At 34.1% G+C, this 25,652-nt stretch overlaps 1 protein-coding gene and 1 pseudogene across 2 annotated transcripts in view; one reads left to right on the top strand and one right to left on the bottom strand.

Annotated features, from left to right (window-relative positions):
- The window catches only part of Smap1 (small ArfGAP 1), a 255,824-nt gene that overhangs the window by 130,446 nt on the left and 99,726 nt on the right, over window positions 1–25,652 (bottom strand). For both annotated transcript variants that reach the window (XM_015487902.2, XM_015487901.2), the window contains one exon: window positions 4,234–4,367. In XM_015487902.2, the coding sequence (XP_015343388.2) occupies window positions 4,234–4,367 (134 nt within the window). Of the gene's footprint in view, window positions 1–4,233; window positions 4,368–25,652 lie in introns of those variants that run through there.
- On the top strand, window positions 17,453–20,927 carry LOC107143695 (annotated as a pseudogene).

Below are 25,652 nucleotides of genomic sequence, written 5' to 3'. Positions count from 1 at the left end.
TTTGCTATTTCATGAAGGCTTGGCGAGAGACCTCTTCCTAGAGTCCCTGCACCACTCCTGCTGCGCTGCGCCTCGGAGGCTATCCGCCCTGACGCGGGGGCCGGTGCAGGCAGCCGACGGTCGCCGAGTCGCGCGGGCAGCGGCTGGCGGGTCTGGACCTCTGCGCTGCGTGGCGGAGATTCACTCGTCTAGCGCAGACTGTCCCTCCAAAAATCCTACCGATTCCCGGCCGATCTCTCTTTAGTGGAATTTTGCTAGGAGTTTCTCAGCAGGTCGTATCTAAGCGTATCCATGCGTCTCTCTGACCCCGTTGTTGAGGAGGTACTGAAAGCGCTGCCTCCCCTCTCGCCGCCATGTTCTCTCCCCCCAAACATTTTTTTATATCAAAGACTTTTTAAAACATACATGGGAATAACTAAATCATATTTAAATTATCACTTCCCCAAATCTAAACGATAAGTCTGAATAAACAGGAATAGTCTCCAAAAGAGACATTTCAATATAAGCAAAATTAACCCAAAGGGACATAAATTAGTATAATATTTGTCACTGGGGGAGTTGACTAGAATTTGGCACAGGGGAACTTTCTAGGGTGATGGTGATGATGGTGACAGAGTATAGACATTTGCTGAAACTCATAAACTCACTGAGAACCATGAATTTTCTCTGTAACAATACTAAGATTTTCTTATTCTTTTTTTATTGATTTTTTTAAAAATAAATGACAGCAGAAAGCATTATAATTCTGATTACACATATACAGCACAATTTTTCATATCTCTGGTTGTATATAAAGTATGTTGACACCAATTCATGTCCACATACATGTACTTTGGATAATGATAGAAAACAATAACAGGTGCAAACAGTGTTGGATTATATGGAACAAACCTACTACCACAAGAAATGAGATATGCTTAGGTCTGATTAAAAAACAACTTCAATAAACAGCAGACGCAATGATCTAATTATTCATCCCATAATGCTTACCATCTATCAGTATTAAAAAGTAAAATAATTATTTTTGGTAAATAGTCTCAAAAAGAAATTCACTTATACACAAATAATCTGTTTATTTGCTCAATAGTACATTTAGCAATTACAGATTAATAGGAAGCTAAATTGCTTTAAGTCCGAAAGATATTTAATTGAAATGTGTCAGGTAAAACAGACTTGGTGGTACATAGCTCTAATCCCTGTCACTCAGGAGGCTGAGACAGGAGGATATCAATTTTGAGGTCAGCCTGGGCAACTTTAGCAAGACCTTCAAAACTAAAAACAAAAAGGCCTATGGACATAGCTCAGTGGTACAGCACCACTGGATTCATTCTCTAGTACAAAAAAAGAAGTTTGTCAGATACTATCCTAAAATGTTTCACCTGCATTAACTTATTAGATTCTTCCAAAAATTATAAGATAGGTACTATTTTCATTCATATTTTACAAATGAAGAAACTAAAGTACCCTAAGGTCAGGTATTCTGTGGAGATAACAGGTCTAACTGATAGTTTGACATTAGACATAATCTCCTTAATTACTCTGCTCGACTACCTCCCAAGAATTAATTGTCTTGAAATACACTGGTCTGAAATAAAGATTGTGCCTTACAGTTTTGAAACTTGGGATCTTCAACAATTACTTACTTATTTATATTTTGTAGTTTCAGAATAATTTTTAAATTACAACTCTGGCTTTGCTTGCAAAAACTCACAAGGCCCACCAGAAAAATACAGGCTGGTCCATCTGTCTATATTATTTTTTTAATATAAAACTCTATTGTTTATTGATTTCTAAGTATATCCTGTCAGATGTGGTTGCACACACCTGTAATCTCAGTGACTCAGAAGGTTGAATGACAGGAGAATCAGAATTTCAAGGTCAGCTTCGCCAACTTAGTGAGGTACTAAGCAACTTGGTGAGACCCTGTCTCAAAAAATTAAAAGGGCTGGGGATATAGATCAGTGGCAAAGCAACTATGACTTCAGTCCTCAGTACCAAAATAATAATAATAATAATAATAATAATAGATTTCTAAGTACATCCCAACCTTAGCATCCTCATCATGGCACACCTGGAAGACGAGTTCCATGAAAAGTGGAGCCAGGCAAAACATCCTCTGGTGACAATCACTAATCATAAAGTCTAGCATTTCAAAACAGTAATTCTTATTTCAAGAAATAGATAGGTTGGACCAAACAATGTTCAAATATAATTTCAAGTGTTACATGTTAACAAATAACTCTTTTTAAGATCCTTATCTTTTTTGCAGGGGATGGAGGGGTTAAACCCTTACACATGTTAGGCAAGTGCTCTATCACTCTAGAACCACTGCCCCAAATCCTTTAATTTCTAATAATTCAGTATCTTATCATGCACCTCTTCTATTTCACAGTCAATGAACTGCAGCCCTCTGATAGGAAATTTCTGTTCTAAGCTACAAAGCTGCCCACCTCAAATAATCTGTTATTTAACTCCTCCCAACAGTCTAATTAAGAAAAACAGTATTTTCAGAGAACTGAATTGTCCAGGGATTCCATGTCTTGTCCTTGATTTAAAATGAACTATTAAAAAGACTATACACTTTTTTGTCTTCAATGTTTTCTATCTCTATAACCCACTACCAACACGAAGTTACATTTTCAAACTATACCTCATATTTTCTTTAAAAAAACTAGAAACAACATTGTAACATCTGTTACCACATTTGCTACAGAGATATTAAGAACACTGTTTTATATGAAGTGTTCAAAAAACTCTAACTTCTTTGATGTAACTATATGTTTTCTCCTCAAGGATCTTGAAAATACATAAAGGATAATATTTCCTTTTATGCCCTCACCAGCAAAAAGCTCAAAAACTAATTTAAGATAGAACTAAATAAATTATGCTTGACTTTATAGCTGGAAGTCTCTATTTTACTCTTTCTACCCTTACCTTATTCCATCTATGCAAATTTTCGCTTTTGTTGACTCTGAAGTACATATGCATAGCACTGAGGTTGAACCACATACAGTTAGCATTTCATATCTTTAGTTTCTGCATTTGTGGATTCAATCAACCACAGATCAAAGATATTAGGGGAAAAAACTTCATCTGTACTGAACATGCACAGACTTTATTTTTGGACATTATTCCCTAAACAGTATAACAACCATTTGCATAGCATTTACATTGTATTTGCTATTATAGGTAATCTAGGAATGATTTAAAGTATATGAAAGAAAGAATATGCATAGGTTACATGCAAATACTACATACACCATTTTCTAAAAGGCACTTAAGCATCCATGGATCCTACAATCTGGAACTAATTTGTGGACATCAAGGGATGATTGCCTATTTATGCATTTAGCACTTTACACTGACTAAAAGCAATTTCAAAAGGGAATAAGAAGTAGTGTAATTTCACAGAAAATTAAAAAGACCAGTAAAAATGACCATTTTTACATTTGTAGCCAACCATAAGGATTAGAAAGTAAGAATTTAAGGGTGTAAGAGTGTTACACTGGAAAAATGGTAAACTCTTAAAATTACATACAAATTTATCTCTAACAAAGCTAAACCACTCTAAACAAGCCTAAACTGGTCATAAGAACATTCTCTCACTGAACTAGCTTCCAACTATCAGACCTGATTGAATGAATATCAAGAGTACCACTCTAGGCCAGGCGCATTCCACATGCCTTTAATCCCAGCAGCTCAGGAGAATCACAAGTTCAAAGCCAGCCTCAGCAAAAGTGAAGTATTAAGCAACTCAGTGAGACTCTGTCTCTAAATAAAATACAAAACAGGGCTGGGGATGTGGCTCAGTGGCTGAGTGTCCCCGAGTTCAATCCCGGTACATCCCCCCTCCCAAAAAAAGAATACCTCTCTGTATAGAAGGGAAATCCTTCAAGTGAATTTTTAGGTTAGAAATCATTTTTTTTCTTTACCTTTACCCAGGCTCCCTCTACTGATAGGAAAATAAACTATGGAATTATAATGGCAAATTTCATTAACACAAAAAATATTGTTAAAATACCTTAAAATCAGCATTTTAGATAAAAATTCAAAACTGACTTTATTGTAGATCCAAGAATAAAATAAGTATCTGTGAATTAACAAGTCAAATAGCATTCACATTTTATATGTAGTATACTTCTATTCAATGTTAATCCTTAGATGCAAGAAGAGTTAGATATTTTTAAATCATTTTAAATATTTTTAATAATTTCTTGTAAATGTAATGTTTACCTGTATCTGTTCTGGTGTCCATTGGTCTAGGTTGACTGATTTGACCCTGGATATATGAACCCCAAGATTTCTATGTATTCCAGCACATCTTATGCAAATAAACACACCAATATTCCAGGAAGCCCATCGGGGACCTAATTAAGGAAAAGAAACAAAGAAAAGCAAGTATTAAAAACTAAAAAACAAAACAAAACAAAAACCCACAAAAGCATATTAGAAGCATTCTGATATTTATACCATTATAACAGAAATTTAAAGAATCATAAGCTCAAATTTTCAAATCATACTGACAGCAGCTTGCTATGATGACCTATGACCTGGTTGCACTGAAGGTTATAAATAAATCTTCCAGAACCTTAACCATATTACTAAGTTTGTTTTCTAGAAACTTCTCCTGAATCTAAGATTTTTAAATTAATCTGTATAGTTATTTCACTAACCATAGTTGAATCAGTAGTACTGTTGCCCAGTAAAAAAGTGAGTTCTTCTTTAAATATATAAGATACTAATTAAAATACTAACAAATAAAAATTTTTAATACTTTTTTTTTTTTTTGCCAGTGTGTTCTGGATATGTTGCCTGAACCACACAACCCTCCTGTCTCAGCCTCCCAAGTAGCTGATGTAACGCATTTTTAAAAACTAAAACATAGGGCTGGGAACAGAGGTCACTGGTAGGTAGAGCACTAGCCTAGCATGTGGGAAGCCCTGGGTTCATCCTCCATCACCACAAAAGTAAACAAACAAAAAATAAAAACAAATCCCAATATTATATATAACTATAATATAATGCGCCAATTTTTATTCATTGAAAAATCATTTTTTTCATTGAAAGTATATACTTAATGTATACATACATTGAAAGTACTATATCAAATAAAATAAATAAAACATAAATCAATAAGGAAAAAAAAAACAATTTTTCAGAAAACTGGCCAAAAGCTATGAATGGATAATTCATAGAAGAAATGTATGGCCAACAAATTTATGAAAATAGGTACATCTCACTGGTAATTATGGAAAATGACCTATGTTGCATACAACAGAGTTTTTAAATACATTAGTATTGTATGCAACAATGAAAACAAGAACTGCCTCAAAAAGCTTTATAGGAACTGAGGTATACTGTAAAATGTTACTTTTTGATCATGGTCAAAAAATCCTGAAAATATTAGAGATACTAACAGACTCAAATATTCAGGAGCTTATACCTGATTTCTATAAATTACTTGATTATGAAAAATTTCAAGTTTTTAAAAAAATATTGTAGGCTTATGTTTTAAGTACACTTTTTTTTTTTCTTTTTTCTTTTTGCAATGCTGAGAATTGAACCAAAGGCTTGGAACATGCTAGGCAAGTGCTCTACCACTGACCTAAACCCCCAGACCCTTACTTTTTATGTGAACTTGAAATCTACTCTACTAAAACATTAAAGCCAGTAATTACAAAACAGAAAAACTAAACACGTATCTCTCCAAACTCCTTAATTACACAGGAAGTAGGTTATGTATATACAATTTTTCCCAGATATCTTGCTTTTAAATTTGAGAAATGACATCTACAAGCTGACAAACATACATTTGGGACTTCAAGGACTACTCTAGATAAGTTATACTTCCAGTTATTTTCCATCTGTCTAATCATTTCTAACTGAACTATCTGTAACACAACTATCCATGTTTTGAAGCTTACACAGAAATCTATGGTAAACAGTTAAAAATAAATAGCTGCTACAACTTAGCAGTTTAGTCTCAAACAAGAAAAGTTAAAGAAACACAGTTGTCTCTCAAATTCCACTGTGCTTATGCATCGCCTGAGGATATTATAAAAATGCAAACTCTAATTCTGTAGTACCTGGAGTGGCACCTAATAGTGAATTCCCAGTTATGCTTATGCTGCCATCCACAGACCATATTTTGAATAGTAGGGTTCTAGATTACTGTTGACAGTCTTCATATTCAAGCATTCAGTGTAGAGTAGACTTAGCTAATCAATACCTGAAACTGCACATAATACCCAACTATACAAATACTATGGTTGTTTCTTATAGGTAATGTTTAATTCATAAATTGGGCACAATAAGATATTAAAAAAATAATAAAAGAGAACAATTATAACAAACATTATAATAAAAATTATAGAAATGTGTTCTCTCAAAATATCTCACTATACTGCACTCATCCTTCTTCTTGTGATGATACTTAAAGGAAACAATTTACAGCTTCTCTTTGGCCTCTCTAAACTGACAGTCTGAATACTCCTGTGCTTTGGGGCCATTACTATATAAAATATGAGTTACTTGAATGCAAACACTGATGCCACAACAATGTTTCTGAAAACTGAGATGGCTACTAAGTAACCTACTGAGAATAGCATATATAGCATGGATATGCTACACAAAGGGATGATTCACATTCTAGACAGGAGAGAGAGAGAGAGAGAGAGAGAGAGAGAGATGGCATGAGATTTCATCACATTCAGAATGGTCAGTAATGTGAAACTGTTCATTTCTGAATTTCCCATGCAATATTTTCAAATTACAGTTGACTATGTGTAACTGATACTGCGGAAAGTGAAATCATGGATAAGGGAGAACCACTGTCCTTTCTGTCCTTTCTGATCTGCTTTCACATACCTGTGAGCTCATTAAGTGTGGTGGCAATAAGAATGGAAATAAATAAACATGAGTCACCAAAAAAACTAAGAAGATTTAGTGATAGAAAAATATAGTGAAAAAGGAGAAGGTAGAGAACAAAATGTCTGCAAGTTCTGTATTTGGAATTTTAAAAAAGTTATTTGTAAAGACTCAGAAAACTGCAGAATTGTTGAATGGTTTAAGTGACAGTGACACACTGAGATGAAAAATGTCCAGCAATCTATTAAGATCGACTAAAGTTTACCTGGAGCGTCTTCTTCAAGAATGACAGTTGCAACCCCAATAGGGAGTACAAAAAGTAAATAAAGCAGAATTATAATTCAGAGAGAAAATGAAAAGCAATGTAAAATCAAAGGAGAGAGTTTTAAAGAAAACATGGTCAACAGTGTCAAATAATTCATAGAAGTTAGTAGAATGAAGCTAGAAAAGAACATGTGGATGTGGGAACTGTAGTAATCGAGAGGTCATGGGTAACCTCATAAAGACTAGGCAGAGTGAAAAGAATTCTACTTCCAGTCTAAACTCTTAGCATTTCAGTCTATGACACCAAACCTTTAAAAACAATTTTCCATTTTCCTCTATATTGTTTTCATGACCATCTTGGTCTTAATTCTTCTTAAATTATTTTTCAAAATTCCAACTTAAATCAAGGAGCAATAAGAACACACTCCTTGCTTTCCCTTGAATACAACTCAATTATTCTGTCTTGGCACTTTGCTTCACACCAACCATTTTCCTTGCCTAAAATGTTCTGCTAGTGACCACACAAATTCTACCCCATCTTCAAGAACTAAACAAAGTACTGTCTTCTTCTTTAAGCTCTTCCTTATGACTTCATCCTCCATTCTCTTCTCCTATGAAAGTCTATAGTTCATGACAGCTTGTCTCATATAATATGCCACAACAGGTACCTTCTATTTTTTCATTTGTTGTTAGCAATTGTGTCTTAAAGTAGATGGTAAATTTCTCACTAGGAAAGCTCTATGTGGCCTTCTGCATCACTTATAGTAAGGAAATAGGCTATATAATAAAAGTCTGCCAGGTCTGATGACTTAGTCAAATATGGAGGTTCTTTGATTCCTGGAGCAATTGATCTACTATTTTTCTTAAAGGAAATGAAACCAAAAACTCCGTGGCAGAAATTATGGTCTTTAATAATTTTGCCATTCTTCTTTTTGGTAATAAAGGCCTTTGACTATTAACTAGAAATATGGCTTTCCAGATAAGACTATATTTCTCAGCCTCCTCTGCAGCAAAATATAGCCACATAACCAAGTTCAGGCCAATAGATGTGAGCAGAAAAGATGTGTTTTGCTATTAACCACCCTGGGCCTGTGTTTCCTATTCTCTTCCCCATTCCCATTATTTGTGAGATAACAGAAAACTAACCTGTTACCTTGGATCCAGATGTTGAGCCCCATTTTGAAGATGACAGAACTACTCTATCCACATTGGATAGTTCATCTTTAGACTAAAAGGAAGAAAAAATAACCTATCCTATTTAAGCCACAGTCTTTAGGAGTGAGTCATTTTGTTATAGCAATTAAGCCTATAATCAAAATAATTCAATGTGAATTATAATTGTATTTGGTAGCAGCAAATAGAATACATCTGAGATTTAATATTCCTTGATTTCAGAGACAAAATCCTAAATGAAGGATTAAAGAACAAACAATAAAACATTCTCATCAAACTCAAATGCTCTAAATTCAATTTAAATCACCAATCATATGTTAAGTGTTTATTTTAACCAAGGTATTAAATGAAGAAGGCAAAACACAAGATTATGCCTTCAAGGAGCTTCAAGTCTAGTAAGTCAGACAGTGGTTATAATATAAGGGTAAATGATGTGGGAACATAGAAGAGGAAAAGATGAATGCTGAACAGCAATATCAGTATAAGCTCTATAGAGTCAGTGGTATTTGAGGCAATTACTAAAAGTCAAGTATAGGAAAAGAAGGTAAAGCCTGGACAAGGTACAAAAGCACAAAGTACATCCTAAGTTAAGTGAACAGTCCCTCCCATTTTGAAGAGTCTAGACTTTGCTATGATGTATGATCAAAAAATATAATACTAAAGTGCCTTATAACTAAATTTCTTTTTCACTGATTTGATTTTAAGTAATGATACACAATGTAGCTTGAATTTGTATGATACAAAGTGATTACTAAGTCAGAAATAAAAGGAAGTTTTAAGGTATGGAAATCTTGTAGATTGTAAAAAAATTAATTTGCTAACTGATAAATCATTTATACATATAAAAAAATAAACAGAAATCTTCCTGAGATCTCAATGTATGGCCTAGAATCTTTCATGCCATTTGAAAAATAAAACGAAATTTTGTTCTTTTCAGAAAAAAGAAAAAATCTTTTGCTTACCATGATGGATTTAGATATAGAAAAGCTTCTTTGATTTTTCCCCCCAGTACTAGGGATTGAATCCAGGGGTGCTACCACTGAGCTACACCTCCCAGCCCTTTTTAATTGAGACAGGGTCTCTCTAAGTTGCTTAAGGCCTCACTAAATTGCTGAGGTTGGGCTCCAACTTACAATCCTCCTGCCAGTCTCTCGAGTCACTAGGATTACAGGTGTGTACCCACCTTTGAATATTTTTTATAAAAAGAAAATACAGTGAAGAAAAAAGACTTAAATTGCTTATAGTAATTTCCTTTTTAAGATTTGGTTCTTCTAGGGCTGGGATTGTGGTTCAGTAGTAGAGCACTTGCCTGGCATGTTCAATTACGTGGTGCTGAGGATTATATGACTTAAGTTCAATCCTCAGCACCACATAAAATAAATAAATAAAATAAGGGCGGTGTGTCCATCTGCAACTTAAAAAAAAATTAAAGAAAAAGACTTAATTCTTCTATAAGCTTCTATAACCCTTCAGCAACACTTTTTAAATAACACTTATCACAATGATTTACAGTTAATTGTTTTATCTGTCTTTTCTGAGAAACTGTGATTTCTTTGAGAATACTAACTCCATTTTATTGATCTCTGTGTGCCAGACCCAGGCACAATGTCAGCTACAAAAATTTAGATAGTCTCCAGCTTACAAATAATAACTATGATCTTAAGTCATATAAGTTATTGCTATCAAAACTGCTAAGACAGAAATTTTAAAGGAAACCACTATCCTACTGAATAAGTAAAACATTATCATTATTTCCAAACACACTGCCAGTTGTAATTCTAATAAACATGCAAGATTGCCACCCATTTTAGAGACTGAGAAACTTGTGCTCAAAATATAATGAAAAATGCTAGTAATGGTGAGAAAGTGCTAAAACCATATTATGGGCAGATCTCCAAATGCAACTGAAAATACTTTGTAAGGTCTTGTAATTCTGGTACTATCCCAAACAAAATTTCCTACCACTGGATAATTGGTTTTACTCTATTTTGTTAATGTTCTGAAATGCCAAGTTACTTGCTATTGAAGCAATTAATTTAAAAATGAAATAACTTTTTCCTATCCTTCCATAAGTATCATTTTTTTTGCACATTATTTAGTTCATTTTATTTCTTTCCTCATAACATTCAAGATTAGAGACAGTAAGAACTAGATTTGGTAGTTTTAGTGTGAAAGAAAAACTGCAAAGAACAAGAAAAATTTTGCTCATGGAAAAGCAGAGTGGAAGGAGAGGGCAAAATCCACTAAGATATAAAGAGTAATTCTTCCAGCAGCATCATTAGTAGTAGATGCCTCAGGTAAGAGACACAAACCAAAGCAATAAAATGAGCTCAAAGAGAAACTACCTGTATCAGAATATTGTCTGTGACCAAGCATGAAATAAGGATAAGTCCACTTTTTTCTCTCCCTCTCAAGGCTCTTTATTCTCTATCCATGAGTATTAGTTTACCCTTCATTGCTTATTGTCAATAATGTTTTGTATTGGGTATGCTTATAGACAACCAGGAGAACTAAACAACAATCCATGAAAATGTGTTTTCTACACTATAAACAAATGAACTACAAGTCTGAAAAAGAACTTGGGGATGGGGAAGGCAGATTGGAAGTGACTGCAAATAAGCCTGAGAGGTCATTTTGGAGTGATGGAAATGTTCTAAAAATCCATTGTGGTAAGGATTACAAAATTCTGTTAATATGCTAAAAATTAGTATATACACTTAAATAGATAAACAGTATAGTATGTAAATTCTATACCTACATGCATTCAATGTAAAAATGAAATATCATATATTCTTTTTTTTAAATTGGTTTTTCCTTACTTTACCAGAAAAGAAATAATGACAGTCAAAAATAGAGCCAGTAGATTGAAGTTAAGAAGACTGGTGGATGATCCTAAGATGTGCAGCTCTGGCAGATATACAGAAATGTCAACCAAGAAGCCATGGACTCAGCTTCTATCACATTAAAAAAGATGATAATAAGACTTTTATTAAACACAAAAGTTTAAATAAGAGTTCCATAAACAGTATTTCAAGAATGGTTATTTTAAAGTTCCAAATGGTTTCTTATAGCAAATACTTTATTATGCAATGTTCTAAGAAGTGATTTTTAAAATAACTTTTTAATCTGAAAGAAATTAACATTTTGCCATGACCTAATCATCCGTGGTTATCCGCATCACATCCATGTTTTCCTGTAAAGTAGCATCAGTAATGCCAGAAGATGAAAGCATAGGGATAACATTTTGCAACCAGAATTCCTGCACAATCATTATAAACTTCAAAATAATTATCACAATGCTAATTAAAAGTTCTGTGTGCTATTTTATCTATTTTTATGGTGCTGGGGATCAAACACAAAGCTTCATAAATTCTAGGCAAGCGCTCTACCATTGAGCTACGTTCCCAGAGTTGAGGTATTCCTTAAGAAATGCTGAAGGGGGGCTGGGGATGTGGCTCAAGCGGTAACGAGCTAGACTGGCATGTGCGGGGCGCTGGGTTCAATCCTCATCACCACATAAAAATAAAATAAAGATGATGTGTCCACCGAAAACTGAAAAATAAATATTAAAAAATTCTCTCTCTTCTCTCTCTCTCTCTAAAAAAAAAAAAAAGAAATGCTGAAGGTATATCAAGGAGGTTTAAAACAAACAGGAGAACAAAAAGAAAGTCTATAAAAAACCACTTTTATATCACTATGTCAAACAAAATAAAACATTCAAATTCAAATGTTTTTTAGTCTCTAAGATAAACGGCATAACACATACTGGGTTTTTTTGTTTTGTTTTGTTTGTTTGTTCAAGCTAGGGTTCTTGCCTGTTGTCCAGTCTGGTCTTCCCACCTCAGCCACTCCAGTAACTGGAACTACAGACATGCTTACCACATCCATCTTTTACCAATTCAACTCAGTGCCCAGCATAAACTCAGTAAGTGAGACACAAAGACGAGAGAAAGAGAGAATGCTAAGTGAGAAAAGTGATTTCAAAGAATGTTTGAGATCCCTACTGCCACTCTATCAGGCACTGGAAAGGGTCATATGACAAAAACAAAAAGTAATCTACTCCTTACTCCTCCCTATCCCCCAGCCTTCCAATTCAAAGTCTAACTGCAGTATACAGGGAGTGCAAATACATCCACAAAGGCACATGTCCATTAATTACCTCAAGAGAACATACTCTTTTTGCAAATGCTCTCATTTTGATCTAAGGTTTATTTATGTAGCACTCCCCTGTCTCAGTATTTGTTGAATCTTACAAAGAATTTATCACTGATGTTATTAGAACAATCGATGAAACAGTAGCTCTACAAATTAAATAAATTGTGTTATCAATGTTAACTGCCTGATTTGGGTAACTGTACTAAGGCTATTTAATAAAAGTCCTTCCTTGTTTTTAGGAGATAAGCTAAATATTTAGGCTTACAGACACATTTTGGCTGTAACTTATTCTAAAACATTTCAGAAAAAAATGTGTTTGTGTGATATACACATATGTACAAAAAAGAAATGTGCTAACAGCAAATCTCACTATCATGTATAGTTATAATGTACAAATAAAAAATATGATAAAGAACAAATGTGATTAACACTTGAAGAAGTTAAATAAAGGATGGAAAAGAAAATTGTATTAATACAATTTGCTTCATTTACTTTTTATTTTTTGTAGGGGAATTGAACCCAGGGTCACTTAACCACTGAGCCACATCCCCAGTCCTTTTTATATTTTATTTGGAGACAGGGTCCTGCTGAGTTGCTTAGGGCCTCAATAAGTTGCTGAGGCTGGCTTTGAACTCGCAATCCTCCTGCCTCAGCCTCCGGAGCCACTGGGATTACAGGCATGTGCCATTGCACCCAGCTTCCTTCATTTACTCTTGCTTTCACTTATAGAAATGAATAAATGAGAATAGAATGCTATGTATGATCAGTAAATAAGAAAATTATAATTAAAAAGGAAAAATCATCCCATATTCACATAACTTTTCTTAACATCAGTTTCTTCGTCTAAAAATAAAAGACCACCATCTTCCATATTTAAACAACCATTATGAACATCAAAAGACAAAACACATATATGAAAGCTTTCTATAACTATGAATCATTTTTGTAGAGCTAACAAATCCTTTTCTCTGTATTCCATACTTTTCCGATCTACTAGTAAAAGTCCAGGAAACATCAATCTTTTTACTCCAAAAATCTACATTTTCTTAATCATGCAAATCCACCAGTTACATAATAGAGGATAAAAAGTAATCTTTTGGGAGGATGAAATTCACATTAAAAATACACATTAATTATGAGATACTTCTCAAGGTGAGAAAAACAAAAACAAGAAAATACTTTTCGTTTTCTTTTTTGCATCCCTGGTTGGGCACCAAAAGAAAATGATTCTTTACTTCTTAGGATTGAGGAGATGTGGAATAACTCTAGCTTTCATCTCATCTCTAAGCAGATTTTTATAACCCACTTATGTTTAATTCAATGTGTTGCTTTTACATATCTGAGGCAGAACTAAGATTTCCACTGCATCCCTCTCCAATCCAACACATGCTCTTAATTTCTGCAATTTGGTTATTTGCTGATGTAGGGGGAAAAGAAAATTGAAGTCATTCTGGTTCCTCTTTTCCTTTCAGTATGTCTATTTATTCAAGAAACCTTTCTAGCCATCTTAATTTTTCTCCCTTCAAATTCATGACTTTAACCTCATGCTGTTTGGGACTGTCTCAGTTAAGGATCTCATCAGCTATCACCTAGAGTCCTAGACTACTACAATATCTGCCTCAATACCCTCATGATTCCAAATAGTGCTTTTCAGACCTGTTAACCTATCATATAAAGTTTAACTTCATTAACTATATATGTATGTCTGGTTACCAATGAACACTTCAATGTTTTGAAGCTGGAAAAGGAGCTTTACATCATTTACACTGGTTCCACTGGCCAAGAAAAAAATTAAAAAAAAAAAAACTGTTAAGGGACTTGTGGAAAAGAAGGAGCAATATAACAAAAGAAATCTGTCTTAGTGCTTTTAATAAAACCTATTCTAACAATTAAAAAGTGACTATTCTATGACTTTGTTTCCCAATTATCAGCAATATAATAGATACATGGGATAAACTTCTTGAAATTTGATATATTATCCACAAGTAGTTTATCTAAGAGAATGTACCCAGGAAAATGAAAAACAGTTCTTCAGGATGTCTTCACAGTGTAATGCATTTAAAAAAAAAAAAAAAAAAAAAAAAAAAAGCCTAGTTCCATTTAAATGATATAACCAGAAGTGAAATCACCTAAAAATGTGATCTGTGACCTGAAAATATCTTAGTAAAGGGACATCAGCAAGACAGCAGAACAGATGGCTCCTGGCTTTCCCTCCTCCCATATATGCAACAAATAATCATTTACACAGGGGTTAATTCCCTCTGAGAAAGCCAGAAACTAGCTGAGATACTTCTATACAAGAGTAACATTCACAACAAAATGAACAGGAAAACCTAAGATGCTCTCATACAAAACCCTCCATTTACAATGCCATACAACTGTGAAAGAATCCTCAACTCTGAGCTTATGCAGTAAGAGTGAATGATTTGCTTTGCCACTTGCACCTCAGATAAAGCATCAATCTCCAAGATATATAAAGAACTAAAAAAAACTTAACACCAACAAAACAAATAACCCAATCAACAAATGGGCAAAGGAACTGAACAGATACTTCACAGAAGAAATATGACTGGTCAACAAATATATGAAAAAAATGTTCAACATCACTAGCCATTAGAGAAATGAAAATTAAAACTACACTGAGAATTCATCTCACTCCAGTGAGAATGGCAATTATCAAGAATACAAGTAACAATAAATGTTGGTGAGGATGTGGAGGAAATGGTGCACTCTTCCACTGTTGGTGGGATTGCAAATTGGTGCAACCACCTAGAAAGCAGTATGGAGATTCCTGAGAACTGAAATGACCCAGTTGTCCCTCTCCTTCGTTTATACCCAAAGGACTTAAAATCAGCATACTTAAGTGACGTGGCCACATCAATGATTATAGCAGCACAATTCACAACAGTTAAGCTATGGAATCAATCTAGATGCTTTTCAACAGATGAATGGATAAAGAAAATGTGGTACATATACACAATAGAATACTACCCAGCCATAAAGATGAATGAAATTATAGCATTTGCAGGTAAATGGATGGAACTGGAGACTATCATGCTAAGTGAAATAAACCAATCCCCAAAACCCAAAGGCCAAATGTTCTCTCCAATAAGTGAATGCTGACTCACAATAGTTGGGGGTGCAGAGGGCTGGACCCTGGATTGTAGGTTGGTGGAGGATAGGAATGGGAAAGACAGTAGAATGAAATTGGACATAACTTTCCTGTGCTCATATATGAATACACGACCAGTGTAACTCCACATCATATACAACCACAAAAATGGGAAGTGTTAAAAAAAAGAGAGTTAATGATTTGACCTATTCTTACAGCACTCTTTTATGGCTTGGATTCTTAAACAAACTTTCTCTGGAACTAGGGGATTCTGCATTCATGAGTTTCCCTGAATTGCAAACAGATAGTTATTAATGAGCATGCATGCACTTTCGAGCTCTAAATCCCTGAGGTCAATACAGACCTTCAAGAACATCTAAAATATCTGCTCCCAGTTTTTCCCTGAAAGAGATTTGTCTGCATACTTTGCTGGTTGCTGTCTGAAGATCAGGCTTCTATTTGGCCTATATCAGGAAGCTAATGAGGAAGGTAAACAATAAAACTCCTTGAGCCCAAATGGAATTGCAGTAACTTCCCAAGCCTTCTCTCCAACTCATTCCTACAATAAATCCAGGTCTGCAGATTTTTCCGGGAAAGAGTGCATGCACACACCGAGCACCCTAATTTTTTATAGCTCCCACCTAAGGAACTGGCTCCTAAACCAGCTACCTCTGAAAGTTGACAGGATCTTTAGACCACAAAAAAAAATAAAAATGTGGTTTTACAAGTAAGTTCACCTCCATCAGCTATCCCCAAAGGCTTTAGGGTGCACAATCTAAATAAAAATGCAAGCACATGCCTCAGATTCTCTCCTTAGTTTAGGGCAAGTAAGTGGGACATAATCTCCAACACTCAGCTTCTCCTTGAGAATAGAAGGAACTGGAACATACATTCAAGCATCCCAACATTTCCAGCTGTGTTTTAATAGGCTGGTGTCCAAGTCACCTCTCTTAGTGATGGGCAGGAATTGGCACATCTAATTCTAAGGGACAACTAAGAACAAAGACAACAGCTGAAATGAACTTGACTTGAAGAGAAGCACCTAGAATCTCTGGCTAGGCTGAGTAGTGAGGTCTATCTCCCATATGAAGCCAGTCTCACAAGCCTGGAAGAGGAGTTGTCTTATCCAATGCACAAAAACCAACATGTCAGCAAAAAACAACTTGATTTAAAAATGAACAATGGACCCAAATAGACATTTCTCCTGAGAAGACATAAAAATGGCCAACGTGTATATAAAAAGGTGCTCAACATAATTAATCATCAGGGAAATATAAACTAAAATCATAATGCAATATCACCTCATAGCTGGTAAAAGGATTATTATCAAAAAGTCAAGAGGTAACACGTTAGTAAGGGTGTAAAGGAAAAGGATCACTTAGACACTGCTAGTGGAAATGTAAATTGGCATATCCATTGTAGACACAGTGTGTACAAGATCCTTAAATGATTAAAAATATAATACCATATGACCCAGTAATACTCCACTGAGTATATACCCAAAGGAAATGAAATCAACAACTCAAAAGTAGCAGTACTTCCATGTTCAATGAAGCATTTTCATAGTAGTCAAAATATGGAAATAGCTTAAATGTCTGTTCATTGTGGGCAAACAGGTAAAGAAAATGTGGTACACATCTAAAATGGAATATTACTGATATGATACAGTTATAGCAAAAAAGGAGATACTGCCATATGATTCACTTGAATCTTCTGTTAAGTGAAATGAGCCAGGTGTAGGAGGAAAAACACAATTTCACTTATAGGCAAATTCACAGGGGAAAGTCAAACAGAAATAGAGTAGAATGGTGGTTACTGAAAGGAAGAAGGCAGACAAAATAGGGAGAAGCCAGAGGGTTAGATAGAGCTATAATGTACACCATGAGGTATACAGATAATAATGTTGTATTATATGCTAAAATTAAGCTAAAAGAGTAGATTTCAGTTGCTCTTTCAACAGCCAAAAAGGTAACTGTGTAAGATGATAAATGTATTTGATTGACTATAAAAATCATTTCATAATATGTATTACAACATCATGTTGTATACCTAAAACATATGTAATAAAAAATAAATTCAAAACTGTTCACGTTAATACATCTTTAATGTAATATTTTGGATCTCTATTTTCAAGCTTTCTTAAATGCTAAAATAGTTCATTTTTTCTTAATTTTTTTAAGTTGTAGATGGACACAATACCTTTAATTTTTATTTATTTTGATGTGGTGCTGAGGATCAAACCCAGTGCCTCACACATGGTAGGCAAGCACTTTACCACTGAGCTACAGCCCTAGCCCAAAATACTTCATTTTTAAAAAGAACTGATTTATTTTCTTTTCATAAAGGCATCAGCAAGCATCAAAATAAAAACATACTCTCAACAGCTTTCAGAGTTGACTCAACACAATTTTGTTTATATTTCCTTTTAAATTAAAAAAGCTTAAATGAGAATATAAAATTCTTTTCTAGTATTATCAATAAGTTAATATCCTTTGTTATCAAAAAATAAATAACTTTGTCAGATAATTTCATGAAAATTCTACACTGGCTATTAACTGGACACATTCAGAAATGAAGTTTATTCATTTTGTTAAACTGAAATCAAGCTCAAACATTTTTTGTTTAGGAGATGAAAATATGACAAAACTGCCACAAATCCAAATTCCAGTATAAAATAATTAGAAGTTAGTTAATAGTATCAAAATTTACAAAAGAAATCATTAATGTCAAAAGCAGAACAACTAATAAACAAAAACCAACTACTAGGAAAATAACAGGACAACAGGAAAGACAAAAGATATCTGAAAAAATGCAAAATAGCTATATTTCTAATAATAAATTTTATTCTACTATTATCCCAATTTCTTATGATAAAATTCCAAAAACTATATGGCAACATTGGTGTATTTAACATACTCTGGAGCTATGCATTAGCAACTTGTTCATTTTGCTTTTCATTCCTGAATTCTAGGCTCCGTTATTATCTGCGTATACTCCCAGGCCAAAATTCTAACAATACCCATAACATAAAATAATTCAGAGAATGGGGTGGGCATCATCTTAAACTGGATTAATATTGAGCGCCATCTGGTGGTATAAGTTTTAAATGATTTCCATTTGTTTAAAGATGTTTATTAAATATAAATAAGGTTATAAAATTTTTAAATTTTTTAAACAATGAAAATATCTCAAGTGAACAAAAAAGCAAAGCAAAAACTGTCAATACAATTTAACCAAAAATGTAACACACTTTGAACTATTCTGAAAAGATGCTACAGCAGTTTATCAGATCATTTACTAAGCAATCAGATATACATATCTCTAAGCAGCATTTTAATATTGCATATTTGATCCACATGAAATCATAAGGGAAGACAAGTTCAACAACGCATTATAGGTTTGAGGTTATAGCTCAGTGGGAGAGTGCTCGCCTCGCACGTGTGAGGCACTGGGTTCAATCCTCAGCATCACATAAATATAAAAAAAATAAACAAACATTGTGTTCATCTGCAACAAAAATATTTTTTAAAACAATGCTTTATCAATAAACACGATCTTCATTTAAAAAACAAGCAATTAGTTCACTGATTTTAATTTAAAATGAAAATCTATTGGGGAAAATGAGATTATTTTACTGCAAAGCTTAATTTTGGTTTGTTTTATAATTTAGATATTAGATGTCCCCCAAAAGCTCATGTATAAAACAACGCAAGGTTTAGAAGCTAAATGCTTGGGCTATGGAAAGCCTTAACCTAATTAGTTCATAAATTCGATGATAAGGATCCACTGGTGGTAACAGACAGGTAAGATATGGCTGGAGGCGATGGGTCACTGGGGGACTGCCTTTGGGGTAGCAAAGCAGTCTCTCTCTGCTTCCTTGTTGTTATGTTCTGAACTGCTTTTCTCTGCCATGATGTTCTGCCTTACAGGCCCAGAACAATGGAGTCACCATCTATGGACTTGAAACTTCTGAAACCATGAGTACCAAATAAATTTTTCCTCCTCTAAAATTGTTTTTATCAGGTCTTTTGATCACAGCGATAAAAAAGCTGACTGAAACACTTTGCTTCTTTCTTTTATCAGAATGCAAGTAGATAGTTTTTAACTATGAAAAGTGCAGTAAAGAAGATAAAACTGGTTTATTATTGTACAAAGTCAGGAAGTCAATGTGTTATAGTTGTCAAGCGTAAAGTTTTTCAGCTTTTCTCCCCTGTTGTTCTGCTGTACCTGCAGGTCTTTATTCCGCAGAATAGGGTTTGTTAAAGTTGTCAAGAATAAGGCCTACTTTAAGAAATATTAAGTAGAATTTAAAAGACAAGAGGGCAAAACTTATTACTATGCTCAGAAATGCTTGATCCGGGACAAAAATAAGTACAATACACCTAAATACAGGATGACATTTCATGCAACTAACAGAGATATCATTTGCCAGACTGCTTATGCCCGTCCATATAGAAGGGGATGTGATAGTCTGCAAAGCATATGCACATGAACTACCGAAATATGGTGTGAAAGTTGGCCTAACAAATAATGCTGCAGCATAGTACTGGCCTGCTGCTGATCCACAGGTTTCTCAGTAGATTTGGTATGGTCATGATCTATGAAGACTAAGTGGAGGTGACTGGAGATGAATACAATGAGGAAAACATTGATGGTCAATTTGGAGCCTTCACCTGCTATTTGGATGCAGGCCTTGCTAGAACTACAATAGATAATAAAGTTTTGGGGGCCCTGAAGGGAGCTATGGATGGAGGCTTGTCTATCCCTCATAGTACCAAAGAATTCCCTGGTTATGATTCTGAAAGCAAGGAGTTCATATAATAGTATCAAAACTGACAAAGAAATCATTAATGTCAAAAGCAGAAGCAGTTAATAAACAAAAACTAACTACTGGGAGAATAACAGGACAATAGGAAAGACAAAAGAAATCTGAAAAAATGCAAAATAGCAGAAGTACATAGGAAGTATATCATGGGTTAGAATGTTGCAGATTATATGTGTTATCTAATGGAAGAAGATGAAGATGCTTACAAGAAACAATTCTCTCAGAATACAAAGAACATTCCCCTGACATGATAGAGGAGATGTATAAGAAAGCTCATTCTGCTTTATGAGAGACTCCAGTATATGAGAAGAAGCCCAAGAGGGAAGTTAAAAAGAAGAGGTGGAACTGTCCTAAGATATCCCTTGACCAGAAGAAAGATCAGGCAGCTCAAAAGAAGGCAAGGTTCCTCAGAGCTCAGAAACAGGCTGCTGCTGAACCAAACCATAATTTTTCTATGAAGTTTTTTCAGATAAAGATACTATGGGCTGGCGTTGTGGCTCGGTGGTAGTCTGCTCGCCTAGCAAGCACGAGGCCCTGGGTTCAATCCTCAGCACCACATAAAAACAAATAAAGGTATTGTGTCCAACTACAACTAAAAAATAAATATTTTTTTTAAAAAGATAGTAAACTTATTGAACAAGCATAAGAAAATAGCAAATAATGATTCCCATTATATGCCATATCTATTATAAGGTAAACATAACAGCACAGAATAGTGTGCAAATTTACAGACAGAGTAGATATTACTCAAGAAATATTTCTTCTAGTATATATACATGTATGTGTGTAGTTATGTACTGAGTCACCCTCTAACTAAAATGCTTTTTCCTCAAAGTATCTCATATACAGGAGTATCAGGCCACTGCAGACTCTATTGCTTCTCTGTTATGTGAGTTTGGACACATTCCCTAAGCTTAAATTTTCTTTTTCTGTGAAACAGTGCTGAAAACAGAAATATGACAATAATGATTATGCAAAGTATTAAATAAGATAATGTACATAAAGCACAGTATCTGACATGTGGTAAGCTCTTATAATTGAACATGATAACTATCACACTGAAGAATGGCTTAATATAAAGATTTTTTTCATTTTAATTTTTAAGATTGCTTAGATCATAAAAGTAAAAACTAAAGCAACAAATCCCAATAATAAATGTTTCTCAAAGAAATCAAAGTAAGATCTACCACTTTTGCTGCCACAGTCTTTATGTATCATAAAGCTGAGATATGAACAAAATGATTGGTACCTCTCTTTTCCTTGTAGCATTTCTAATTATCCCATGTTGTCTTCTCTTCCTAACCAAGTATCACCATTCTGCCCCTTTCCGGCCTTCATTCCTTGACAGAAATGACAAATTGCCATATTTCACATAACCCTAATGAAACTTCAATGCAATAAGTATTTACCCACTGTTACCCACTGAAGGCAGAACAATATCTTTTCTACAAAGAAAATTTGAGTCATCACAACACTTAAAGTTACACAACTGTAAAGAAGTTATATGGCCTCTATAAACTTTAGTCTCCAAAACTAGAAAACAGGAAGAATTTACCTATACCTTGTAGGGTTCTTGAAATTAAATATATAAGCACCTAGCACAAAGTAAGAACACCACATATCAATTCCCCTAACTTTTTGACAGGTCATCCTGCCACTCCTTAAACATTTCGAATAAAAGAATAAATGTTCCCTTCTTGTAGTATATATGCCAATTGTCATTTCAAATAAAAGAATGTTCTATCCTTTCAGTATACTCCAATTGTGTGAAATTATATGTTAAAAAGTTCTCTCTGTTGACACTTTCATATCAGTAAAAGAAAAAAAAAATCGTGATAAGCAAAATAGGAGACAACCTGAAAGGTAGCTTCATGAATGCAGTATAACTTTGAACTGGGCCTGTGTGGATGAGATGTGGACAAGCAGAAAAGACTTAGAAGGGTAATTATTCATTCACTTATTCATTGACTCACTGATATCAGAAACGTGCTGAATGTAAGCACTATGTGCTAGGTGTCTAGCAGAGAAATAAGACATTCTCTGGCATCATTAACTATACATTCCAGGGGAGCAAGACAGAGAAACAAACAAGTTAGATACTTTGTCTTTAGTGGTCTATAAAATTAATACTAACTTTCATCTTGGAGTGGAAAAAATAAATTCAATAATTAATGTCTCCATGCATTAGAACTATTACTTAAAAATAAGACTTGGGGGGCTGGTGGAGCACTCGCCTAGCACAGGAGGGACCCAGGTTCAATCCTCAGCACCACATAAAAAATAAAGGCACTGTGTTGTGTCCATCTACACCTAAAAAATAAATATTAAAATAAAATAAAATAAAAATAAAAATATGCTTTTTTATAGGAAAAAAAGCATAAATTGTTAGCTAAAATGATATTCTCAATTACCTAAAGAGTCCAACCACATTCTTGTCTACCAACTTCACAAATAAGAGCTAGGTGACTAACCCTATTATTTAATATCTTTGATATCAGTAAAAAACAAACAATGAAACAGCCAGGAGTGGTGGCACAACTGTAATTCTGGTAACTTGGAAAGCTGAGGCAGAAGATTCACAAGTTTAAGACCCAGGCTGGGTGACTAGTAAGACTTTCTCAAGATAAAAAAAAAAAAAAAAGGCTGAGGATATAGCTCAATAGTAGAGTGGTTATGGCCCTGGACTCAATCCCCAGGATTGCAAAAACAAGGATAGAGCGATCTATCAAAATTTTAATAAAAATATCACCATGGAATAAATTAGCCTCGTTTATATGTTTAACATGAAGAATAAAGAATAGCAAACTATAATAATATAAACAGATGTTTTCAACAGTATAAAATAGGAGATGATATTTGAAACATTAGCAATTTTACTTATATGGTACAGAATATAAGCAAATATTTTAAATTTTGACTTGGGAAAAAAAACTTGTGACATCAATATTCAGCAAAGTAACATCAAATTTACAAATAAATTATCATAAGATATTTCCTTTATAAATTGGTTTAGCCTTCAGAAAATGGGAAAGATTAATTTGTTGCACATCAATTAGTAGTACCATGCCTTCACTGGAACAAAAGAGTAGCAGCAACATCGTTAATTCTGTCATTTTCTCCTACATAGTGTTAGTAACCCTAAGTATTATATGAGAAAGAATGTTATAAACAAACTTGACTATTTTTTAAATATTTACTTTCTAGTTGTAGTTAGACACAATACCTTTATTTTATTTATTTATTTATATGTGGTGCTGAGGCTCAAACCCAGGGCCTTGCACATGCCAGGCAAGTGCTCTACCGCTGAGCCACAATCCCAGCCCAAATTTAACTATTTGTAAAGTGCAGGAGAAAAGTTAAGTTTCAGTAAAAAGAAACAAAGCACTTTAAAAAGTAATTTTCATGTCTTGATTCTATTAAATTACTATACTGAGTTACATTTCTAGCTAAAATATGGAGAAGCAATGAATTTACCTGAATAAAACAACTTAAGAACCAGAGAAAATAGTATAAAACAACATTCCTAAAAGGACTAGAAATCAAGAGGTGGCAAATAAATTAGGTAAGAGCCCTACAATGACCTTAGCTTACTGCCTAGGGAAAAATGTTCAGAGCATGGCAAGGAAGATAAACCCAAAAGCAACCCTGTTTTCATAAGGCAAAAGAAAGGAGAGATATACAGAGAAAACTCCTTACTTCGGCAAAAAGCCACCATTGAGCGTTCAATGGAGTATTGATTATTACAAATGTGTGGGGAAATTACTGAAGACAGAAAAACCCACCCCAAGGAAACAAATCTTAAAGCTCAAACACATCAGGGAAATTTCCCATAAGCTGCACTAGAAAAACCTCACCATTCATAAATCATCAAATGTGACGCTTGGACGAATTTTTGCACTAATAATGGGATATTCAAGATCAAGCTTAAAAGCAAGACCTGGAAGAGTCAGACTACTTGTAAGTAGTCTGTTCTGACTGTCCCAAGAACAAAAATAAAATAAAAATTTATAGGAATACAAAAATATCCATAATTGACAAGTAAAATTCACAGTATTTAACAAACAAAAAGTTGCCAGTCATAAAATCTATAAAGAGAAGAAAAGTCAATCAATGGAAACTGATACAAAAATTACACTGATGGCTAGGGCAGTGGCGCATGCCTGGAATCCCAGCAACTCAGGAGGCTAAGGCAGGAGGATCACAAGTTCAAAGCTACCTCAGCAACTTAGTAAGGCCCTGAGCAACTCAGCAAGACCCTCTCTCAAAATAAAAACATAAAAATAAAAGAGGCTAGGGATATGAATCAATGAGCAACCATGGGTTCAATACTTAGTACCAAAAAAAAAAAAAAATACACTGATGATATAGAGTTGGTAGGCAAGAACATTAAAAACCATTATCACCATTTTATGTTCAAGAAGGTCTAGGAAAGACTGAACATTTTAGGAAGAGGTTGGAATCTTTAGGATGTAGTGAAAGGAAATTAGGTAATTGGAAATATTATGAACAACTTTATGGTAATAAATGTACCCATTCCTTGAAAGACACAAATGAGCTCTCTCCAGAAGGCAAAGTCATTCTGAATAACCCAGTATCTATTAAATAAAAATGAATTTTCAGTTTAAAATTTTCAGTAATGCAAGCAAACAAATAAAAACTCCAGGCCTAGGGGGTAGGGCTGCAGCTCAGTGATAATGCTTGCCTGGCATGCATGAAGCCCTGGGTTCAATCCCCAGCACCAAATAAAATTATTTTTTTAAAAAAAGTTGTTTAAATATTTTTTAAATGTGTTATTGAAAAAGAAAAACAAAATACAGGCCCAGAACACATTTTTGGGGAAATCAAACAATTAAGGAATTAAAGAATATATTAATTCTATACAAATTGTTCAGGAAACTAAAGGAAAAGGGGGAGAAGAAAATGCTTCCTAATCCATTCTGTGAAGCCAATATTACCCTGATATTAAACCAGACCTCTGTCATTTATCAAAAGAAATAAAACCTACAGATTGAAACCTTAAAATTTTAAACAAAATTTTACCAAATCAAATCCAAGACTACATAGAAAGGATAATACAGCAAGACCAAGTATGACTTATTCTAGGAATGCAAGGTTAATTTAATGTGTGAAAATGAATGTTATTTAGTATTTAAAAATTATATGGTCATCTCAATAGATGCAGAAGAAGCATAAAATTCAGCATCCATCTGATAAAGACTCTCAACAAACTAGGAAAAGAAGAGAACTTCCTCAACT

The sequence above is a fragment of the Marmota marmota genome, unplaced genomic scaffold (genome assembly GCF_001458135.2).
Source record: "Marmota marmota marmota unplaced genomic scaffold, marMar, whole genome shotgun sequence".
NCBI lineage: Eukaryota > Metazoa > Chordata > Mammalia > Rodentia > Sciuridae > Marmota > Marmota marmota.
Note: the sequence above shows the minus strand (reverse complement) of the source record. Positions and strands in the feature narration are given on the sequence as shown.